Here is a 23015-nt window from a genome sequence, read left to right as displayed (position 1 = left end):
GGGTTCAACCTTGTTGTTTTACATTCTATGGGTTTGGACAAATGTATAATGACATGTATCCACCATTATAGTATCATACAGAGTAGTTTCACTGCCCTAAAAAAAAACATGCTCTGTCTGTTCATCCTTTCCCCCATACCTCCAGCCCCAAACCCAGACAACCGCTGATCTTGTTATTGTGTCCATAATGTTGCCTTTTGCAGAATGTCACATAGTTGAAATCATACAGTATGTAGCCTATTAAAATTAGCTTCTTTTACTTAGTAATATGCACATAAGTTTCTTCCATGTCTTTTCACTGCTTGATAGCTCATTTCTTTTCAGCACTGAATAATATTCCATTGTCTAGATATTGCAGTTTATTTATCTATTCATCTACTGAAGGACATCTTGGTAGCTTCCAAGTTTTGGCAATTACGAATAAAATTGCTACAGAAACCAATGTACAGGTTTTTGTATAGACATAAATTTCCCACTCCTTTGGGTAAATTCCAAGGAGTTTGATTCCTGGGTCTTATGGTTAGAGTATGTCTAGTTTTGTGAGAAAATGCCAAACTGTCTTCCAAAGTGGCTATACCATTTTGATTTCCCACAGCAATGAATGAGAGTTCCTGTTGCTCCACATCCTTGCCAGCATATGGTGCTTTCAGTGTTGTGTATTTTGGCCATTCTAATAGATGTGTGGTTGTATCTCATTTTAATTTGCATTTCCCTGATGACATATGATGGGGAGCATCTTTTCATATGCTTACTTTCCATCTGTATATCTCCTTTGTTGAGTGTCTTTTAAGGTCTTTTGTCCATTTTTAATCAGCTTGTTTGTTTTCTTATTGTTGACTTTTAAGAGTTGTTTGTATATTCTGGATAGCAGGCTTTTATCAGATATGTCTTTTGCAGATATTTTCTCCCAGAATATGTCTTGTCTTTTAATTCTCTTGGCATTGTCTTTTGCAGAGCAGAAAATTTTAATTTTAATAAAGACCAACATATTAATTCTATTTTTCAGGGATCCTGCCTTTAGTGTGGTATCTAAAAAGTTATCCCCAAACCCAGAGTCACCTAGGTTTCCTCCAGTGTCTAGGAGTTTTTTATTTTAACATTTTGAATTTAGGTCTGTAACCCATGTTGAGTTAATTTTTTAAAGGGTGGAAGGTCTGTGTACAGATTCTTTTTTTTTTTTGGCATGTGGAAGCCTAGTTGTTCTACCACCATTTATTGAAAAGACTCTCCATTGTATTGCCTTTGCTCCTTTGTCAAAGATCAATTGACTGTATTTACATGGGTCTCTATTCACTTCTATTGGTCTATTTGTCTATTCTTTCACTAATACCACACTGTCTTGATTACTGTAGCTTTATAGTCTTAAAGCTGAGTAGTGTCATTCATCCAACTCTGTTCTTGTCCTGAGGGTTAATATTTTTGAACTATATTTGTATTGCCTGTCTGTGGATAAGACCTTCCACCTATTCGGCAAGAGACATCCACTTGTTTTGGATACATTAGGTTACAGCAAAAATGCAAAAAGAGAATATTCTGCCTCTGACAAGCAAAATGAGTGGTCCTTAGAATAAACAAAGATGGCTCCTGAAGAAATCTGCCACATGGAAGGAAAGGAAAGACCATTCCATCTACTTGCTGGGGAATGCAGGAAGGCCAATGAGAAAAGATGTAGGAAACAAGTGGTCAGCCACAAGCATCCCGGGCCCCCTTCCCCAAAGCTGTCATCCTGGAGGGAGCCAGTGAGACAGCCTAGGAAAAGCTAAAAGCAGAGGACACTTTGGAACTCTGGGAGGACACTGCCTCATGGGGTAGCTTTTTCCTAACATGAGTTAGTGGGAACAGACTAAAATGGGCAATGTGTTTAGGTAAAAAGAAGGCACAAGTGAGTGTTCCTTTCCTGTTTGGCTCTTGCAAGGCCTAGAAGACCCGCCCATAGTCCCAGCATTCCCACTGTGGACACAGATTAATTCATAGTACAGGCCAGCTGACTGCCATGAGGACCACGGCTGCAAGTGATGAGATGAGCCCCTCCCCAAATCTGTTGGGTAGACAGCTGAAACGCAGGGTTACATAACATGCCAGTATCAAAAAACTACAACATCAAAAACAGCTGCAGTGGGACCAGGCTAGCAGGGTAGAGTTCTGAGCCTGTACATGTTGACATGAAAGATGAGATTCACTGCCTGGAGACAAATTCTAAAAGCCAGTGGACAGCACACAAAGATCCCACCTCATCACTGCCAGTCTCCCCCCAGCAGTGTCATCTTACAGAGCAGCAGCAATGCAACAGGGAGGGAGCCTCAAAGACTGAGCATGCATCCCAAAGCTGTTAAGTTACCTGAAAGTACTGTTTCAAGGGAACAGACTGAGATGACATTAATAGCATGTTAAGACGGCCATTTTTCTCTGTTGTCCATTAGGGTGGGGCTCCTAAAGACTATTAGACCCATCATAAGAAATATAGAAATTATTGTTTCTTTGCACATCTAAGTTGTACTGTGTAAAACTGAACTCTGCTTCATTCATTTTAAGTTCTTAAAGAGCACTCTTATCTCTGTTCTTGAGGATGCCAGATACATGGTGACTGTATACACAATGTTGTGTGCTCAGTACTCATTTTTTTAAAGGTATAGGAAATGGGTTGTCATCCTTGTAAAGACCTTTGAACATCTCTTTCATCGCTTCTCTTACAAGATAGTTTTGATGACCAAATAAGCACTTTGTAATCTCCAAAACATTTTACTTCATTGTTACCAACAGTTATAAGTGTAAGACATGGAGATGAAAGTACAGCCTGGAGTAGCTGGGAGAAGCTTCCCACTATGAACAGAACCAGAAAAGAGCTTGCTTCTAGTAGGTGTTCACCAAATTCTTATTGAACTCATTTCACCATTTAACAGTTATACTTCTAAGAAAACAAAATGGATATGCTCAAATGAGAATAAAACCGGGCCAAAGAAAAAAAAAAAGATGAGGAAGACACTTAGTCCTGGGCAGAGGAAGTGGTCCACACAAAGGCGTGGGGACTCAGGAGCATGTGGCGAGTTTACCATCCTGTGCAGCAAATCATCTGGAACAGCTAGACAGAAGCTCTCATGAGATTTCCAATGATGAGCTGGACCAGAGAGACACTGACGGCTTTTCAATTATCAAAAGAGTGACAAAAGAAACTTTCATATTGTAGAAAACTCACTTTGGAGGTCTTGTGAAGAAGAGTGCCTTGGGAAAGAGAGATGACTTAGAAGGGTACTGTGGTAATCCACACGGTGAATGACCAGGGCCCAAGTAAAACTGCGGTGGTGGGGGAAGACAAGAGGGAATGTGGTCTCTGTGTTTCCAAGACAGCCGCGGTGGGACTTCTTGATTATTTAGACCCAGGGTTCTCAACCCTGGCTGCATGTAGATACACCTGGGGAGCTTTTAAAAATTACTGATACCTGGACATCAACTCCCCCAACCCCCAAACCAATTAAATGAGAATCTTTGAAGATAGAACAGACATTGTGAATTGGTAGAAGCTCCCATGTAATTATGTATGCAAGTCAGAGGTAAAGATAGATAGAGAGAGGGCTGAGAAGAAATCCAAAGTAATGTCAATATTTTACAGGAGTTGGAGATGCAGTGCATCTACAGAAGAGATTTAGATGGAGAGGCCGAGGCACTGCTGACCATTCCTGGGAGGACGGTGTTAGAGAAACAGGAAGGTGGCACATTCCAGAAGCAGGGAGCGGTTAACCATATCTAATTTGCAGCTGAGGTTTGGGAAGATAAGGACTGAAAAGTGACTGTTAGCTCAATCAGGAGGCCTGTCCCCAGAGCAGAAGTGAATGAGGGGGTGGGGCTACCACCCACTGGGAGTGGGGCTACGGCGCTCACAGAACCTTTCCACGGTGGAGCTGGGAAGAGTGTTACCTGAGATGGTCTGAGGATACCATCTTGGCATAGGGAAGTAAGAACATGGTAGAAAGGAAGGCATGTCTGAAAAGTAAGTCCGTGCATCAAATATAAAGGATAAGAGAATGACACAATTAGCAAAATGAAGGGCTGGAAGAGTTCAGGAAGGAAATTCTGAGGAGTAGGTTTGAAACTCTGTTGAAATTGTTCAGGATGTGGCAAAGAATAAAGACCAGTAGCTGAGACCTCCTAAGTGAACAAGAGTCGGCCGTGGCTGTTTACAAGAATCGTGTGCAGCCAAACAGACTTCAGCAACTTTGGAGAGGATTGTGAACCTTGGAGAGCACCAAGTTGCTAGAACTTAATATTTTTAGAAACCAGAGTATAGAGGAGTGCAGAGTGAAGTGGAGATGGGGAATTCAGCCATTTTTGACAAGGCTGGTCCATGAAGGGACAGAAAGGAATGTTGCAATAGCTTTAAGAACCCTGAAGATCAGAGGGCTATTTTATTTTGTTTTTGAAAGCTGAAAGAGTTTTAGACATTGGTGATTTACTGCACTTTAAAGTCTACAAAGAATTTTCATTTACATGTAAGTCAGAAACAACAAAGCACTTAGAAACATCAGAATCTCCATTCATTGCTTTCATTGCTTTTTGGTCTCAGTCAGTACCTGTCATTTGTGGAGGCTGACCCCACTTTCAGATTATTTTGAGGGCAGCAGTTCTGTCTCCCTGAAGAGCTGCTGTGGCAGTCAAATGGACTCGTTAAAATTAACCTCATAAAAGGCATTTCTTATAATCTAAGTGAAACAGTTTTAAGATTTTGGGGGCCCCATTTTATTTGTTTCTTGAAATAATTGGAAATGTGCTATCTCATAACCAAAGTTGATCACTCATATAAAAAATTGTGTAACCTTTCTTTCTGGACATGTGCAGGCTCTGGATTCTGGCTGACTTTCGGGTTCCAGGAGCTGAATGGAGAATAAGGATGGGTCTTAAAAGTGCAGGGAATATTAAGTCTGATTATCAACCTGGGGATGCAGCCTAGACAGGGAATGGCTGGAAAATGAGGGGAGATCAGCAGCGGCCGGTCCACAGGCAAGATCTGGAGTCTGACCCAACATCGAAGCAACAGTGAAAATTCTCAAGCTCATGTTTTGAATCTTCATGTTTTAGTTTTCTGTAAATTACAAAATTGGAGAGGAAGTAGGGGCCTCCAGGAATCATTTTAGCACTGTGTTTCTCAAGGTTGTTATGAGTGCATTTTTAAATGATTAAATGAAGCAATTTACAGATAATCACTCCTTTTGAAAAAGTTGCCCACTAAAATCTGTAATCCCATTAAAAAATATATTTCAGACTGTTTACTTCTCATTGCATGTATTAATTCTATATTGGTTTTCTTCCTCATGTGTCTTTTTCTAAAGTACATGAAAAGTCAAGAAGCACTTTTTATGACTTCCTCTATTATTTCCTTAGGTGTTCACAAAAGCAAATGTGTTCAAGATTGCATGCCTTTTACATTTTAAAACATAGTTTTCATCTGTTCACAAATTTTGGAAAATTACTCATTTTGAGCATTTTCCGTGCTTTGTCTCATCACAGGGGTAGATTATTATTATTATTATTATTTCCTTAGGTGTTCACAAAAGCAAATGTGTTCAAGATTGCATGCTTTTACATTTTAAAACATAGTTTTCATCTGTTAACAAATTTTGGAAAATTACTCATTTTGAGCATTTTCCATGCTTTGTCTCATCACAGAGGTAGAATTTTTGGAAAGCCCTATGTTCAGTCATTTTTTGATGATGAGAAGGTGGGAAGGAAAAAAGTCAACTCTTCTGTTTTTTTTTTTTGGCTGTGGTAAGAAACATAAAATTTACCATTTTTAAGTGCACAGTACAGTAGTGTTAACAGTATGTATATCATTGTGTAGTGGATTTCTCCAACTTTTTCATCTTTCAAAACTGAAACTCTATACTCATGAACAACTCTTTCCTCTCCCTCCACTCCAAGCAAGCACCATTCTACTTTTTGCTTCTAAGGTTTTGACTATTTTAGATACTTTATATAAGTGGAGACATGCAGTATTTGTCTTTTTGTGGCTGGCTAATTCACATAATGTCCATCAATGTTGTGCCATAAGACAGGATTTCCTTCTTTTTTAAGGTTGAGTACTATACCATTGTATGTTTATACCACATTTCTTTATCCATTTATCCACTTAAAGACGTTTAGGTTGTTTCTACCTCTTGGTGCTTGTAAATAATGTTACAATGAACATGGATGTGCAGATAAGTCTTTAAGATCCTGTTTTCAGTTCTTTGGATATATACCCAGAAGTAGGAGTGCTGGATCATATGGTCGTTCTAATTTTAATTTTTAGAGGATCATCCACACTGTGTTCCGTAGCGGCTATACCATTTTACATTCCCACCAACAGTGTACAAGGGTTCCAGTTTCTCCTTACCTTTATTGACATTTGTTATTTTCTTTTTTGTTTTGTTTTTTTTGATAGCAGGCATCCTAACTGGTGTGAGGTGACATCTCACTGTGGTTTTGATTTGTATTTCCTTGGTGATTAGTGATGTTGAGCATCTTTTCATGTACCAGTGGGCCATTTGTATATCTTCTTTGAAAAAATGTCTATACAAGCCCTTTGTTCATTTTTCAATTGGTTTTGTTTTTTGTTGAGTTGTAGGAGTTCCTTATATATTTTGGAGATTAACCCCTTATCAGATATATAATTTGCAAATATTTTCTCCCATTACATAGATTGCCTTTTCACTCTGTTGATTGTTTCCTTTGCTGCATGGAAGCTTTTTATTTTGATGTAGTCCTATTCATCTATTTTTGCTTTTGTTGCCTGTACTTTTGCTCTCATATCCAAGAAATTATTGCCAAATCCAATGTCATGAAGTTTTACCCCTATGTTTTCTTCTAGGAGATTTAAATTCATTTTTAATTTTTTAATTATGGTGTAAGATATTCAAATACATTTATTTTGCAGTTATCTAGTTTTATTAACACCATTTGTTAAATAGACTATCCTTTCCCTATTGTGTAGCCTTGGCATCCTTGTCAAAGATCATTTGAAAATATATGTGAAAGTTTATTTGTGGCATCTCTATTCTGTTCCATTGGTCTGTATATTTCTCTGTATGTCAGTACCATACTGTTTTGATTACTGTAGCTTTGTAATATGTTTTGAACTCAGAAATGTGAGGTCTCCAGCTTTGCTTTTCTTTCTCAAGATTGTTTTGGCTATCCAGAGTACTTTGCGATTTCATATGAATTTTAAGTTTTTTTTTCTATCTCTGCAAAAAATGCCGTTGGGATTTTGATAGGAATTGCGTTGATTCTGTAGACTGTTTTGAGTAGTATGCACATTTTAACAATATTAAGTCTTCTACTCCATGAACACAGAATGTATTTCCATGTATTTGGGTTGTCTTTCATTACTTTTAACAATGTTTTGTATTTTTTAGTGTATAAGATTTTCACCTCCTTGGGTAAGTTTATTCCTAATTATCTTTTGATGCTATTAATTGGAATTGTTTCCCTAATTTCTCTTTTTCGATTATACATGGTTAGTGCATAGAAATGCAACTGACTTTTTATGGAATGGATAAGGTTTTCTACATATAAGATCATGTCATCGTGTCATGAGAACAGAGGCAATTTTACTTCTTTTTTGATTTGGATGCCTTTAATTTCAAAACCTAATTTCCCTGACTAGGATTTCCAGTACTATATCACATAGAAGTGGCAAGAGTGGACATCATTGCCTTGTTCCTGAGCTTAGTAGAGAAGCTTACTGTTTTTCACCATTGAGTAGGATGTTTGTTACCTGTGGGTTTTTTTAATATATGGCCTTTATTATTTTGTGGTAATTTCCTTATAATACTTCTAGTTTATTGAGTGTGTTTATCATGAGAGATTGTTGAATTTTGCTAAATACTTTTTCTGCATGTATTGTGATTTCTTATTCTTTGTTCTATTAATGTGGTGTATCACAGTGATTGATTTTCATATGTTGAACAATGATTGCTTCCCAGGGATGAGTCTCAATTGGTTATGGCACCTGATCATTTTAATATGCTGTTTAATTCAGTTTGCTAATACTTTGTTGAGGATCTTTGTATCTATATTCACCAGGGCTATTGGTGTGTAGTTTTCTTTTCTTGCAGTATCTCAGTCTGGTTTTGGTATCAGAGTAATGCTGGCCTCATAAAATAAGTTTGGAAGTGTTCTATCCTCTTTAATTTTTTTGGAAGAGTTTGAGAAGAACTGGTGTTAATTCTTCTTTATGTGTTTGGTAGAATTCACCAGTGAAGCCATCTGTTCCTCTTTATTGGGAGGCTTTTGATTACTGATTCAATCTCCTAACTAGTTACAGATCTGTTCAGATTTTTTCTTTCTTCATGATTTGATTTTGGTAGGGTGTATGTTTCTATAAATGTATCCATTTCTTCTAGGTTGTCTAATTTGTTGGTGTATAATTGTTCATAGTAGTCTCTTATGATACTTTTTATTTCTATGGAATCAGTTGTAATGTGTTCCCTTTCACATTTCTGATTTTTCTTATTTGAGGTTTCTCACTTCTTTTTTCTTTTCTAGCTAAGGAATTGTCAATTTTACTGATCTTTTTTAAAAAAAACAGTTTTATTGATTTTTAATTGTTTTTATACTATTTTATTTATTTCTAATCTTTTTTTTTATTCCTTCCTTTCTTTTCAGTTTGTTCCTCTTTTTCTAGATCCTTGAGGTATAAAGCTATGTTGTTGATTTGCAATCTTTCTTCTTTTTTGATGTAGGCAGTTACTGCTATAAAATTCCCTCTTAGTACTGCTTTTGCTACATCTCATGTTTTGATATGTTGTGTTTTTGTTTCATTTGTCTCAAGATATTGTCTAATTTTCCTTTAGATTTCTTCTTTGACCTGTTAGTTGTTAAAGAGCATGTTCTTTAATTTCCATGTATTTGTAAATTTTCTAGTTTTTCTTTGTTGTTTATTTCTAGTTTCATTCCATCATAGTCAGAAAAGATAGTTGGTATAATCTTCTTAAATTTGTTCAGATTCTGTGGCCTAACATGTGATATGCCCTGGAGAATGTTCCATGTGCTCTTGAGGATACACTTGGGAATGTTTAATACACATGAGAATGTGTAGTCTACTATTGTTGGGTTAAGTCTTCTGTGTATGTCTCTTAGGTCCAGTTAGTCTATAATGCTCTTCAAGCCCTCTGCTTCCTTATTGATCTTTTGTTTGGTTGATATATCCATTATTGAAAGTGGGGAATTGAAATATCCTACTATTATTGTGTTACTATCTATTTCTCCCTTCAATTCTGTCAGTGTTTGCTTCATATGTTCAGGTGCTCTACAGTTAGGTGCACATATACTTATAATTGCTACATCTTCTTGGTGAATAGACCCTTTTTAATATAATGTCCTTCTTTGTCCCATGGCAGTCTTTGACTTAAACTCTATTTGGTTTGATATAAGTACAGCCATCCCTGTCATCTTTGGGGTACGATTTGCATGGAATATCTTTCTCCATCCTTTCACTTTCAGCCTATGGGTGTCCTTATACCTAAAATGAGTACCTTCTAGACAGTATGTAGTTGGAGTTTGTGGGTTATTTTTAATCCATTCAGCCACTGTGTTTTTTAATTGGGGACTTTTAATTGATTTATGTTTAAAGTAATTATGATCGGGAGGGACTTAGTATTGACATTTTAAAATTGTTTTCTGTATGTTTTGTAGTTATTTTGTCCCTCTTTTGTTCTCTTGCTGCCTTCCTTTGTATTTCACTGATATTTTGAACTGTCAAGCTTTGAGTTCCTTCTTATTTCCTTTTGTGTTTCTTCTATAGGTGTTTTCTTTGTGGTTACCATGGGGATTACATAAAACATCTTCTAGTTTTAGCAATCCACTTTAAACTGATAACAATTTAACTTTAATCCCATACAAAAACTCTTCTCCTTTACTTCCCCCTCCCACTTTATTATATCAATTTCACAAGTTATATCTTTTTATATATTGGTCCATTAACATAGTTTTATACTTAAAGTTATATTTAATGCTTTTATCTTTTAAATTTTATACGAGAATTAAAAGTGATTTATGTACCACCATTACAGTGTTACAAGATTTGGTAGTTGTCTGTAGATTTACCTTAGCCAAAGAACTTTGTATTTTTGTATGCTTTCACGTTGCTATCTAGACTCCTTTTATTTCAACTTGAAGGACTTCCTCTAGTATTTCTTCTGAGGCAGATCTAGTGGTGATGAATTCTCTGAGCTTTTGTTTATTGGAGGTCTTTATTTCTTCTTCATTTTTGAAGGACAGTTTTGTTAGATATAATATTCTTGTTGACAATTTTTTCTTTCAGCACTTTGAATAAATCATCCCACTCCCTTTTAGCCTGGAGTTTTCATAAAGACTTTTTGGACCATCTACTCTTGTTGTTAGACTATATGTCTATGGGGGACTAGATCTAAGGTTTTCTATTCAGTCATCTTGTTGACGTGACTCCCACTTTTTTTTCTTAAATGATTGAAATATGTTCAAGTGTTTCAGTGGCTGGACATTTAAGATATAATAGATATTTCAAAAGTCAACCAGATGTTTAAAAATATCTTTCTCAAGTCAGTCATCTATAAGAAAATACTTGCATTGCTTAGAAATAACAAAAGTAAAACTCCAGAATTATTTACTCAGGACAACTCTAAATAAAAGTTCTCATAATTATTTTACCTAAATATATCCACAAATATTGATTTTTATACTCCCACTGCATTTATTGTTATATAATTCTGCCTTTAAATGTGGCTGTAGGTGGTGGTAGTGTTTTAACAGTATTTTTGTAAAGAAGAAAAGAACAAGAACATTAAATGTGTTATACTTTTCTTATTCAATGTTAGACTTAAAATGAAATTCATAAAAGCCTGAAAATGTAAAAGGTAAATGCTTCTATATGTTTCACTTACCTCATGGAAATTGAAGGTACAGTATTCTTTTTTTTTTAACATCTTTATTGGAGTATAATTGCTTTACAATGGTATGTTAGTTTCTGCTTAATCAACTATACATATACATATATCCCCATATCTCCTCCCTCTTGCATCTCCATCCCACTCTCCCTATCCCACCCCTCTTGGTGGACACGAAGCACTGATCTGATCTCCCTGTGCTATGCGGTTGTTTCCCACTAGCTATCTATTTACATTTGGCAGTATGCATAAGTCCATGCCACTCTCTCACTTCACCCAGCTTCCCCTTCCCCTTCCCCGTGTCTGCAAGTCCATTCTCTACATCTGCGTCTTTATTCCTGTCCTGTCCCTAAGTTCTTCAGAACCATTTTTTTTTCATTTTTTAGATACCATATATATGTGTTAGCATATGGTATTTGTTTTTCTCTTTCTGACTTACTTCACTCTGTATGACAGACTCTAGGTCCATTCACCTCATTACAGATAACTCAATTTCATTTCTTTTTATGGCTGAGTAATATTCCATTGTATATATGTGCCACATCTTCTTTATCCATTCATCTGTTGATGGACACTTAGGTTGCTTCCATGTCCTGGCTATTGTAAATAGGGCTGCAATGAACAGTGTGGTACATGACACTTTTTTTTTTTTTTTGCGGTACGCGGGCCTCTCACTGTTGTGGCCTCTCCCATTGCGGAGCACAGGCTCCGGACGTGCAGGCTCAGTGGCCATGTCTCGCAGACCCAGTCACTGCGTGGCATGTGGGATCCTCCCAGACCGGGGCATGAACCCTCATCCCCTGCATCGGCAGGCAGACTCTCAACAACTGCGCCACCAGGGAAGCCCACATGACTCTTTTTGAATTATGGTTTTCTCAGGGTATATGCCCGGTAGTGGGATTGCTGGGTCGTATGGTAGCTCTGTTTTTAGTCTTTTAAGTAAACTTCATACTGTTCTCCATAGTGGCTATATCAATTTACATTCCTACCAACAGTGCAAGCAGGTTCCCTTTTCTCCACACCCTCTCCAGCATTTATTGTTTCTAGATTTTTTGATGATGGCCATTCTGACTGGCATGAGGTGATACGTCATTGTAGTTTTGATTTGCATTTCTCTAATGATTAGTGATGTTGAGCATTCTTTCACGTTTTTGTTGGCAATCTGCGTATCTTCTTTGGTGAAATGTCTATTTAGGTCTTCTGCCCATTTTTGGATTGGGTTGTTTGTCTGTTTGATATTGAGCTTCATGAGCTACTTGTAAATTTTGGAGATTAATCCTTTCTCCGTTGCTTCATTTGCAAATATTTTCTCCCATTATGAGGGTTGCGTTTTCATCTTGTTTATGGTTTGCTTTGCTGTGCAAAAGCTTTTAAGTTTCTTTAGGTCCCATATGTTTATTTTTGTTTATTTCCATTTCTCTAGGAAGAGGGTCAAAAAGGATCTTGCTGTGATTTATATTATAGAGTACTCAGCCTATGTTTTCCTCTAAGAGTTTTATAGTGTTTGGCCTTATGTTTAGGTCTTTAATCCTTTTTGAGTTTATTTTTGTGTATGGTGTCAGGGAGTGTTCTAATTTCATTCTTTTACATGTAGCTGTCCAATTTTCCCACCACTACTTATTGAGGAGGCTGTCTTTTCTCCATTGTATATTCTTTCCCTCTTTATCAAATATAAGGTGACCTTATGTGCATGGGTTTATCTCTGGGCTTTCTATCCTGTTCCATTGATCTATATTTCTGTTTCTGTGCCAGTACCATACTGTCTTGATTACTGTAGCTTTGTAGTATAGTCTGAAGTGTGGAAACCTGATTTCTCCAGCTCCATTTTTGTTTCTCAAGGTTGCTTTGGCTATTTGGGGTCTTTTGTGTTTCCATACAAATTGTGAGATTTTTTGTTCTAGTTCTGTGAAAAATGCCAGTGGTAGTTTGACAGGTATTGCATTGAATCTGTAGATTGCTTTGGGTAGTAGAGTCATTTTCACAATGTTGATTCTTCCAATCCAAGAATATGATATATCTCTCCATCTGTTTGTATCATCTTTAATTTCTTTCATCAGTGTCTTATAATTTTCTGCATACAGTTCTTTTGTCTTCTTAGGTAGGTTTAGTCCTAGGTATTTTATTCTTTGTGTTGCAATGGTAAATGTGAGTGTTTCCTTAATTTCTCTTTCAGATTTTTCATCATTAGTGTATAGGAATGCAAGAGATTTCTGTGCATTAATTTTGCATCCTGCTACTTTAGCAAATTCATTGATTAGCTCTAGTTGTTTTCTGGTAACATTTTTAGGATTCTCTATATATAGTATCATGTCATCTGCAAACAGTGACAGTTTTACTTCTTCTATTCTGAGTTGGATTCCTTTTATTTCTTTTTCTTCTCTGATTTCTGTGGCTAAAACTTTCCTAACTATGTTGAATAACAGTGGTGAGAGTGGGCCACCTTGTCTTGTTCCTGATCTTAGTGGAAATGGTTTCAGTTTTTCGCTATTGAGGACAAAGTTGCCTGTGGTTTTGTCATATATGGCCTTTATTATGTTGAAGTAAGTTCCCTCTATGCCTACTTTCCGGAGGGTTTTTATCATAAATGGTGTTGAATTTTGTCAAAAGCTTTTTCTTCATCTATTGAGATGATCATATTTTTTTTCCCTCAGTTTTTTAATATGGTGTATCACATTAATTGATTTGCATGTATTGAAGAATCCTTGCATTCTTGAGATAAACCCCACTTGATCATGGTGTATGATCCTTTTAATGTGCTGTTTGATTCTGTTTGCTAGTATTTTGTTGAAGATTTTTCATCTATGTTCATCAGTGGTATTGGCCTGTAGTTTTCTTTCTTTGTGACATCTTTGTCTGGTTTTGGTGTCAGGGTGATGGTGGCCTCGTAGAATGAGTTTTAGAGTGTTTTTCCCTCTGCTGTATTTTGGAAGAGTTTGAGAATGATAGGTGTTAGCTCTTCTCTAAATGTTTGATAGGATTTGCCTGTGAAGCCATCTGGTCCTGGGCTTTTGTTTGTTGGAAGGTTCAGTATTGGTTTTTATGTTTTACCATTTTTACCTTGATGTGAAATGAGCAGTAATTGTAAGTTTTATCCAGATGCTCAGAGACAGACTTTTACTTAAAATGTGTACAATAAGGCAAGACCTAGAAGAATTCCAGACCCTTTAGTTATTTCCTATTTTCTCAGGAAATCTCATATTTAATCTTTGCTGACTTCAGCATCTAATTTGTAGTATTTTCATTGAATGATATTTTTTGTGTGCTACTGTTCCATTTGATATTATGAACATTTTAGTTGCAATAAAAATAGGATTGTTCCTTTCATGAGAGAGGCCATATATGATTCTTATTTGCAATTCTGTACTCATCTTTGTTCTTTTACATGCAAGCAATCTCTATGTTTTCTTTTGTGATTGGGCATGTAATAAGCCTTCTAACCCATGAATAAAGGCCATCAGCAAGACCGTACATCTTGCCGTTGTGGCTTTTTCTCTTCTTACTGCCATTGTTAAGAATATGTGACAAGGCAGTTGAAACAAAATTTCCTGTGTTTAAAAAATAAGTTGTATCAGGAAGCACAGAATTGTGAGGTAGCACTGAAGATAAAATGTACTGCAGTACTGTGAAGGAATATTCCTACTAAAAATGTAAGACATCTTTATATTAACAAGGTCTCCTGAAATGTAACAAAATAAGCATCAGATTATAATGCAATTTGAGAGTTCTCAACATATGTAGTAACTTGACTGAAAAGGATTGATTAAAATCCTTTATTTTGTGACTGAATGACTTCATAACTGGTTTGAAAAGAATAATCATTTGGAAACTCTGATAAATGATTTTTAAACTTTGTCACAGTTTATTTTAAACATAATGTATTTTTTTGTTTTGTTTTGTTTTGTTTTTTGCGGTACGCGGGCCCCTCACTGCTGTGGCCTCTCCCGTTGCGGAGCCCAGGCCCCGGACGCGCAGGCCCAGCAGCCATGGCCCACGGGGCCAGCCGCTCCGCGACATGTGGGATCCTCCCAGACCGGGGCACGAACCGGTGTCCCCTGCATCAGCAGGCAGACTCTCAACCACTGCGCTACCAGGAAAGCTCAAAACATAATGTTTTAAAACAGAGTAACACATCCAGTTTTGGTTTTCGTGTCCTTTCTCCATTATGGATATTGTTTTATGCCTTTTTCACTGAATTTTCAGTTTTGTGGACAATATCACATATGTGTTTCCTTTAATATTTATAGTGATCGTTTCACTTTTCTTTGAGTGTTAAGTGTTGAAAAGGCTCCTGGGGTAAATATTGTCTGTTCCAAGGCCTTTTCTTTCTTCTTTTCTTTTTAGTGAAAACGTTTTACCTATCCGGGAAAAAAATATGTCAATTTGACTTCATTTAGGGATTGTCTCTACTATGGACTGTATCAGGATGGGATTCAAGCTTGTTCCCAGGCCCTCCACAGTAGGATTCAATGAGGAAACCCAGTAGAGATCTTGAATAGGTGCTATTTTTTTTCAACTACTGCAAATCCCACTATCAGAAGTGGTGTTCTTGCATTGAATAATTTAAAAAATAATAGTTGCTGTTGTTTTAGAACAGTCCTGAAGGCAGAGAAGCATTTTTCTAATCTCCCAGCCTGTAACACTTCAGTGATCACCTCTTTTCCTTACTTCCTCTCTCTGTCTTCTCTATTCCCTCCTATCTTTCTATACTTATTAAGCACCTACTTAATAGGTGTACAAAGGAACAATATTTTTCTTCCAGTTTTATTGAGCTATAATTAACATACAATATTGTATAAGTTGAAGGTGTACAGCATCATGATTTGACTTAGATACATTATGAAATGATTACTACAATAAGTTTAGTGAACATCCATTATCTCATATAGATATAAAACTAAAGAAATAGAAAAAAAAATTTCTCCTTGTGATGAGAGCTGTTAGCATTTACTCTCCTAACAACTTTTATATGTAACATAGAGCAGTGTTAATTCTATTTAATCTGCTGTACATCACATTCCTAGTATTTATTTATCCTGTAACTGGAAGTTTGTACCTGTTGACCACCTTCATCCAATTCCCCTACCCACCATGACCCTGCCTCTGGTAACCACAAGTTTGATCTTTTTTATGTGTGTTTGTTTGTTTGTTTTTGAAGTATAATTGACCTATGACAGTATGTTAGTTCCTGGTACATGACACAGCAATTAGATATATCTGTACATTTCAAAATTATCACCATTATAATTCTAGTTGTCATCTGTTACCATAAAAAGATATTACATAATTATTGACTCTATTCCCCACACTGTACATTTCAAAATCATGACTCATTTATTTTGTATCTGAAATTTGTACCTTGTAATCTCTCTCACCTATTTCTCTCCTCCCTTCTGGCCACCATCTCTTTGTTCTTTGTATGTATCTATGATTCAGTTTCTGTTTGGTTATGTTTGTTCATTTGTTTTATTTTTTAGATTCCACATGTAAGTGAAATCCTATAGTATTTGTCTGTCTCTGCCTGACTTATTTCCATCCATATTGTCACAACAGGCAAGATTTCCTTCTTTTTAAGGCTGAGCAATATTCCATTGCACATATATACCACATCTTCTCTATCCATTCATCTATTGATGAACACTTGAAAATGATGTGTATTCTGCTGCTTTGGTGTGGAATGTTCTATACATATCTATTAAGTCTACCTGGTCTAATGTGTTGCTTAAGGCTGGTATATCCTTATTGATTTTCTGTCTGGATGATCTCTCTATTGAGGTAAATGGGGTGTTAAAAGTCTGCTACTATTATTGTATTACTGTCAATTACTCCTTTTATGTCTGTTAATATTTTCTTTACATATTTAGGTACTCCTATTTTAGGTGCATATATATTTACAATTGTTATATCTTCTTGGAATAATAATTTTATCATTCTGTAATGTCCCTCTTTGTCTCTTATTACTGTCTTTTTTTAAAGCCTATTTTGTCTGATATAAAGTACTGCTACCCTGGCTTTCATTTCATTTTCATTTGCATGTAATACTTTTTTCCATCCCCTTACTTTCAATCTATGTGTGTCTTTAGATTGAAGCGGGTCTCTTGTAGGCAGAATATATTTGGGTCTTGTTTTTATATTCATTCAGCCACTCTATGTCTTTGGAGCATTTAGTCCATTTACATTTAAAGTAATTATTGATAGGTATGTCTTATTGCCATTTTGTTAATTGTTTGGGGGGTGTTTTTGTAGTTCTTTCTGTTCCTTTTTTCTTTTTGCTCTCTGCCCTTGTGATGACTGTCTTAGTGTTATATTTGGATTCCTTTCTCTGTTTTGTATTGTGTCTGTTATAGATTTTTGGTTTGTGGTTTATATATAGCTATGTATATAAATCACACATATATATGTGTGTGTGTGTGTGTGTGTGTGCGTATATATATATATATATATATATAATTATTTTAAGTTGCTGATCTCTTAGTTTGAATACATTTTAACAACCCTACATTTTGACTCCAGAGCATTTACTGTTTTTAACATATTTTACATCTTTTTGTTTGTGTATCCCTTAACTACTTATTGTGGATGTAGATGATTTGACTACTTTTGTCATTTAGCCTCCATTCTAGCTTTATAAGGGGTTGATCTACTACCTTTACTTATATTTGCCTTTACCAGTGAAATTTTTCCTTTTGTAACTTTCATATTTCTAGCTGTGGCCTTTCCTTTTTTGCTTAGAGAAGTGCCTTTACCGTATCTTAGAAAGTTGGATTCCTGTTGCTGAACTCTTTTAGCTTTTGCTCATCTGTAAAACTTTTGATCTTTCCTTCAAATCTGAATGAGACTGTTGCTGAGTAGAGTGTTCTTGGTTGTAAGTCTTTCTCTTTCATCATTTAAACTATATCATGCCACTCCCTTCTGGCCTACAGAGCTTCTGCTGAAAAGTCAGCTGATAGCCATATGGGATTCCATGGTATGTAACTTATTGATTTTCCCTTGCTGCTTTTAATATTCTCTCTTTATCTTTAATTTTTGACATTTTAATCACACTGTGTCTTAGTGTCATCTCTTTAGTGTTGATCCTGTTTGGGACTCTCTGTGCTTCCTGGACCTGGAGGTGTGTTTCCTTTCCCAGGTTAGGGACGTCTTCAGTTTTTTTGTCTTCAAATATGTCCTTTCTATCTCTTTTCTTTTGGGACCCCTAAAATGTGAATGTTAATATTGATGTTGTCCCAGAGTTCTCTTAAACTATCTTCATTTTTTTATCCCTTTTTTTTTTTTTTCAGTTCAACTTGAGGGATTTCTGATACTTTGTCTTCCAGGTCAGTGATCCATTCCTCTGTATCATCTAACCTACTGTTGATTTATTCCAGTGAATTTTTAATTTCATTTACTGTATTCATCTCTTTTTGGTTCTTTTTTAAATTTTCAAACTGTTTGTTAAACTTCTGTGTTCATCCATTTTTCTCCCAAGTTCTTTGAGCATCTTTATGATTATTATCTTGAACTCTTTATCAGGTAGATTGCTTATCCCTACTTCACTTCGTTGTTTTTCTGGGGTTTTATCTTGTTTCTTCATTTGAAACATATAAAGCAGCAAATATTTGATACACACAACAACATGTTTGATTCTCAAAAATGTGTGCTAAGGCAAAGAAGACAGTTATTGTATGATTTGCAAGTACATGAAACTTTAGAGGCAAAACTAATCTAGATTTATAAAAATATATAGAATACAAATATATAGAAAAGCTCTTCTGCTCTCATGGAATTTAGTTCAATTTTAGCAGAGAGGTAAGATCAGTCTTCAAGTGTGTTCTGAACAAGTTCATGAGTGACAAATAAGTACCACCATCTAAGAGCTAGAAGGTCTGGTAACAAAAAAGGAGAAATTCATCTTCTCTATCAGAAATGGCCAGACACAGGACTGTAGTCAAGCCACAGCAATATTTTGTTCAACCCAGGTGGTGGCTTATTTTTCTCCCTAAATTAAATATTTTCTGACATTTGGGAATTGGGGGATTTCACATGAAAATAAATATCAATTTTTGACCTTCTCTTGAAAAGACCAGAATCCCCAGTATCCTGAAACCTGCTTTCCCTGCTGGCAGTAATAAGTTAAAGCTGAGTGCCTTAGTTGCATCAGGCAGTCTCTGGCCTCCTCCACCCATCTAGCTCCTATATATGTCCATGCTTTTTGCTTTTACCAAAAAGCATCTGAGCTAATGAGCCCTGATATGTACACATCTCTGACACCTGTTTCCTTATCAAATGTTTCCTTTCACTTTTCCTCTGGTGCTTTGCTGACACCATCTTATATCAGGTCCCCAGTGATACATACTCACCAGTCAGAGAGCCTCCTACAGAATCCACCTCATTCTCATCTCTCCCACTCAGTGCAACATGCCTTTGCCAGTGGGCAGCATCCTATAGGTCAGGATGAAAGTTAAGAGGAGAGGCAGGGTCATTGCCAGAGTGGGAGTCTAAAGTAGATGCCATAAGTTATAGGCCTAAGACAAGAGGGTCAGGATGAGTAAAGAATTATCAGAAGTGGTGGGTAAATAGAGAACAAGAAGGCAAAGTACAAAGATGAACTAAAAAGGGGATTGGAAATGGCCAATAAGCACATGAAAAGATGCTCAACATCATCAGACATTAGGGAGGTTAAAATTAAATCCACAGTGAGACACCACTACACACCCACTAGGATGACCAAAATTAAAAAGACTGACAATACCAGTGGATGTAGAGCAACTGGAATTCCTGTATGTTGTTAGCAGGAATGTAAAGTAGTACAACCACAGTAAAAAAACAAGATCTTACTGTATAGCACAGGGAAATATATTCAATATCCTGTGATAAACCATAATGGAAAAGAATATGAAAAATATTATGTATATATATGTATAAGTTAATCATTTTGCTGTACACCAGAAACTAACACAACATTATAAATCAACTATACATCAATAATAAATAAATAAATAAAATAGAACAACCACTTTGGAAAATAGTTTGGCAGTTAACAGTGTATGCAGGTTAAACATACACTTACTGTAGGTGTTTACCCCTCAGGAATGAAGACATGTGGCCATCAAGCCCTTTTACATAAATGTTGATAGCAGCTTTATTCATAAGCCCCATACTGAAAACAACCCAAATGCCCATATGTAAGTAATGGATAAACAAATGTAGACTGTCCAAGGGTCTGAGAGAACTTTTTGAAGTGATAGAAATATTCTACATCTTGATTGTGATGGTGGCTACACAGGTGTGTATAGTTGTTACAGGTGTGTATAGTCATATATAGACATGTGTAGTATATAGAACTATATACTTAAACTATGTGTATATTATTGTAAGTAAGTTTTACCATAATAAAGTTGATTAAATAAAAATACTTAAAAATAAAACAGGACAGGCAGTCATAGGAGGGAGACAAATGGACAACCAAGACAGGAAGCAAAGCAGAGGTGAGCAGCAAAGGGCATAAGATATTATAAACAAAGACGGCAAGGTGCTAACTTGGGGCCCAGATGGATTCTTGAAAATCCTCCCAGTGAAACTGCAGTTCTAATCATACCAATTGTCTTATTATCTCTGTCAGTCCTTGCTAATTCTTCTCTTATGCTGGTAATCAGTCTGTTTCCTAGAAACTGACATGACTTCCTTCTTTCTTCTCTAATTCCTACCCCTAAATCAATTTCTGTTTTTCCCTTGAAGTTATCTCTTTACTGCCCCTGCCCTAGCTTAACAATTCTTGAATGAATCTGTATCATGCAGTTAAGACCTTGGTTACTTTCTAGTTGGGTTGCTTTTTCCTACAAGGCTACTGTAAACTGGTTAAAGGAAGATTTCTTATATTTATACCCTTGTTACCTCCTTTCCCACATCCCATGCAATGTTCAGGGAAATGTGTCAGCATATGTCTTTAATTTGTCCCCTTCTTTTCATCCCCCCCACCACTATCCTAGGTTGTTGTCTCTTGCATGGTCTATTGCAGTATTTCTTTTCCTTTCTTACAGCTCCTTGTTGTCCAGACAGCAGTGAGATTGATGCCTTTTAAACGTAAATCAGATGATTTTACTTATTTCCTTTAAATGCTTCTATATCTTCCCATTGCACTTAGAGTAAAATCTAGTCCCTCCCACCTCGACACTGTCTTCACCATCCACATTTCACCTACGCACTGTGCCTCACCAAACCAAGCCCTCTCCCAGCCCAGGGCTTCTGTGCTGCTCTTCTTTCTCCTAGAATCCTTTTCTTCCCACTCTTTCTATGGCTTCTCATGCTTCAAAGTTCAACTGGAATGTCATTCCTCTGAGGCCTCTGCAAAGGGGTATCCACCTCCCTGCAGAAAAAGTATTTTATATCACATAACCTTGTTTATTTCTTTTCAGGGAACTTAACATATCTGAAATCTACCTTGATTATGTATTTCTTTAATGGCTTATTGTTCATCTCCTTCCATCAGTTAATAACCATCAAGAAGACAGAGATCTTTTCTACCTTGCTTGTTGCTATATCCCCAGCACCTAGCATGGGGCTTGGCTTTTTGAAGACACTCAATAAATAATCATTGACTGAATGACAAGTGAAAATATAATAGGCAAATAATAACCACTCGGTGTTTGCTCTTGTTTTTCCTGAATTTTCTTTTCCTAAAGCTCTTTTATTTTAACCTAATTTTTACAGGTACTTCTATTGTGACTATAAAAGCTTTTGCTACTGACTCAGTTCGGGACAACATTAAATATTCAATTTTTAGTGGAAATGAAGATGGAGTTTTTTCCTTGTGTTCCAACTCAGGTAATCCTTCTCTACCTTCTAATAGCTTTATTATCTGCTCCACTTAATGTTACTAATAAGACATACTTCTGCAAAGAAAACTCAAAATTTGAAAGGTAGAAATTAGAGGTAAATAATTTAAAAGGTAAACAACAAAGAGTTTTTTATTCTGGCTGATGAGAAATCAAGAACTATTTGTTTATATGTATTCCTTAAGAAGTCTATTCACATTTCCAACAGTACCTATTAAACAGTACCTATCCTACCCTACTTGTTATTTGATGATAACATGGTTTCTATTTATGATTTACCTATCCATTTGGGAGAATTGGAGATGTAGTAGGGAGATCAGTGAGAATGGGTTTGAATTGAAAATAAGCACACATGTGTAGCCTTAGGAAATTTTCATCAGAGATTCTTCTGATTTGCCACTTAATGTCAACAGTGCAACAAAAAAGGATGGCTGGAAAGGTTTCTATGTGGTGGTAAAGAAATTTACCTATCCATTTGGGAGATTTACCTATCCATTTGGGAGAATTGGAGATGTAGTAGGGAGATCAGTGAGAATGGGTTTGAATTGAAAATAAACACACATGTGTAGCCTTAGGAAATTTTCATCAGAGATTCTTCTGATTTGCCACTTAATGTCAACAGTACAACAAAAAAGGATGGCTGGAAAGGTTTCTATGTGGTGGTAAAGAAATTACTTCCAAATACAGCATGTATTAAATTTAGCTTTAATAAGACCATTATTGTGCTTTAAATGAATACCAATTGATTATTTGGAACATACTTCTTTTAACTAACAACTATGTAGTGGATATGTATCTACTGCTTCGTTGTCAACCTCAAGAAGAATGTTTTTAATAATTTCTATATTACCATACAACTGCCTTATTTAATCCATACTTTGTGCACATGGGAAGAATTGAGAGGGGTCATTTCTTAAGCAAAAGCCTTCTCATCCAGGGTAGCGTTACGACTTTTTGGTCCATGCAGCCTTTGCTCAGCAACCTCTCTAAGGTAGCCTGCAAGAAGTCTTCGTCTCTTCACCCTATCATTTGGTTAAGGGGTGACGCTGGAAGCCTGTTGGCAAGAAGGCCATTTGCAAACACAACCAAGCTTTAAGTTTCTAGCAGTCGGGTGTCTGAGGGTTCTGGGAAAGGAGCTGAGATTAGAACATTGAGGAAGAAGGTGAATATCAGAGTATGCACATTTTCCCAGGTCACCCAAATCCTTCCGCCATCACACACCTAACATGGCCCAGGTTTGGCCTTATTTTCTATAGTCTCTCATTAAAATACAGATAAAATATGCCTAGGGTTAGTTCAAAGAAGTCATCCA

The 23015-nt window shown here is 36.3% G+C and overlaps 1 protein-coding gene across 1 annotated transcript in view; it reads left to right on the top strand.

Moving 5' to 3' along the window:
- DCHS2 (dachsous cadherin-related 2) overlaps nucleotides 1-23015 on the top strand; it is a 290076-nt gene that overhangs the window by 229493 nt on the left and 37568 nt on the right. Inside the window, exon 14 of the mRNA XM_060147145.1 lies at nucleotides 21579-21692. Coding sequence (XP_060003128.1) covers nucleotides 21579-21692 — 114 coding nt within the window. The remainder of the gene's footprint in view (nucleotides 1-21578; nucleotides 21693-23015) is intronic.

Source organism: Lagenorhynchus albirostris, chromosome 4, assembly GCF_949774975.1.
Source record: "Lagenorhynchus albirostris chromosome 4, mLagAlb1.1, whole genome shotgun sequence".
NCBI lineage: Eukaryota > Metazoa > Chordata > Mammalia > Artiodactyla > Delphinidae > Lagenorhynchus > Lagenorhynchus albirostris.
Note: the sequence above shows the minus strand (reverse complement) of the source record. Positions and strands in the feature narration are given on the sequence as shown.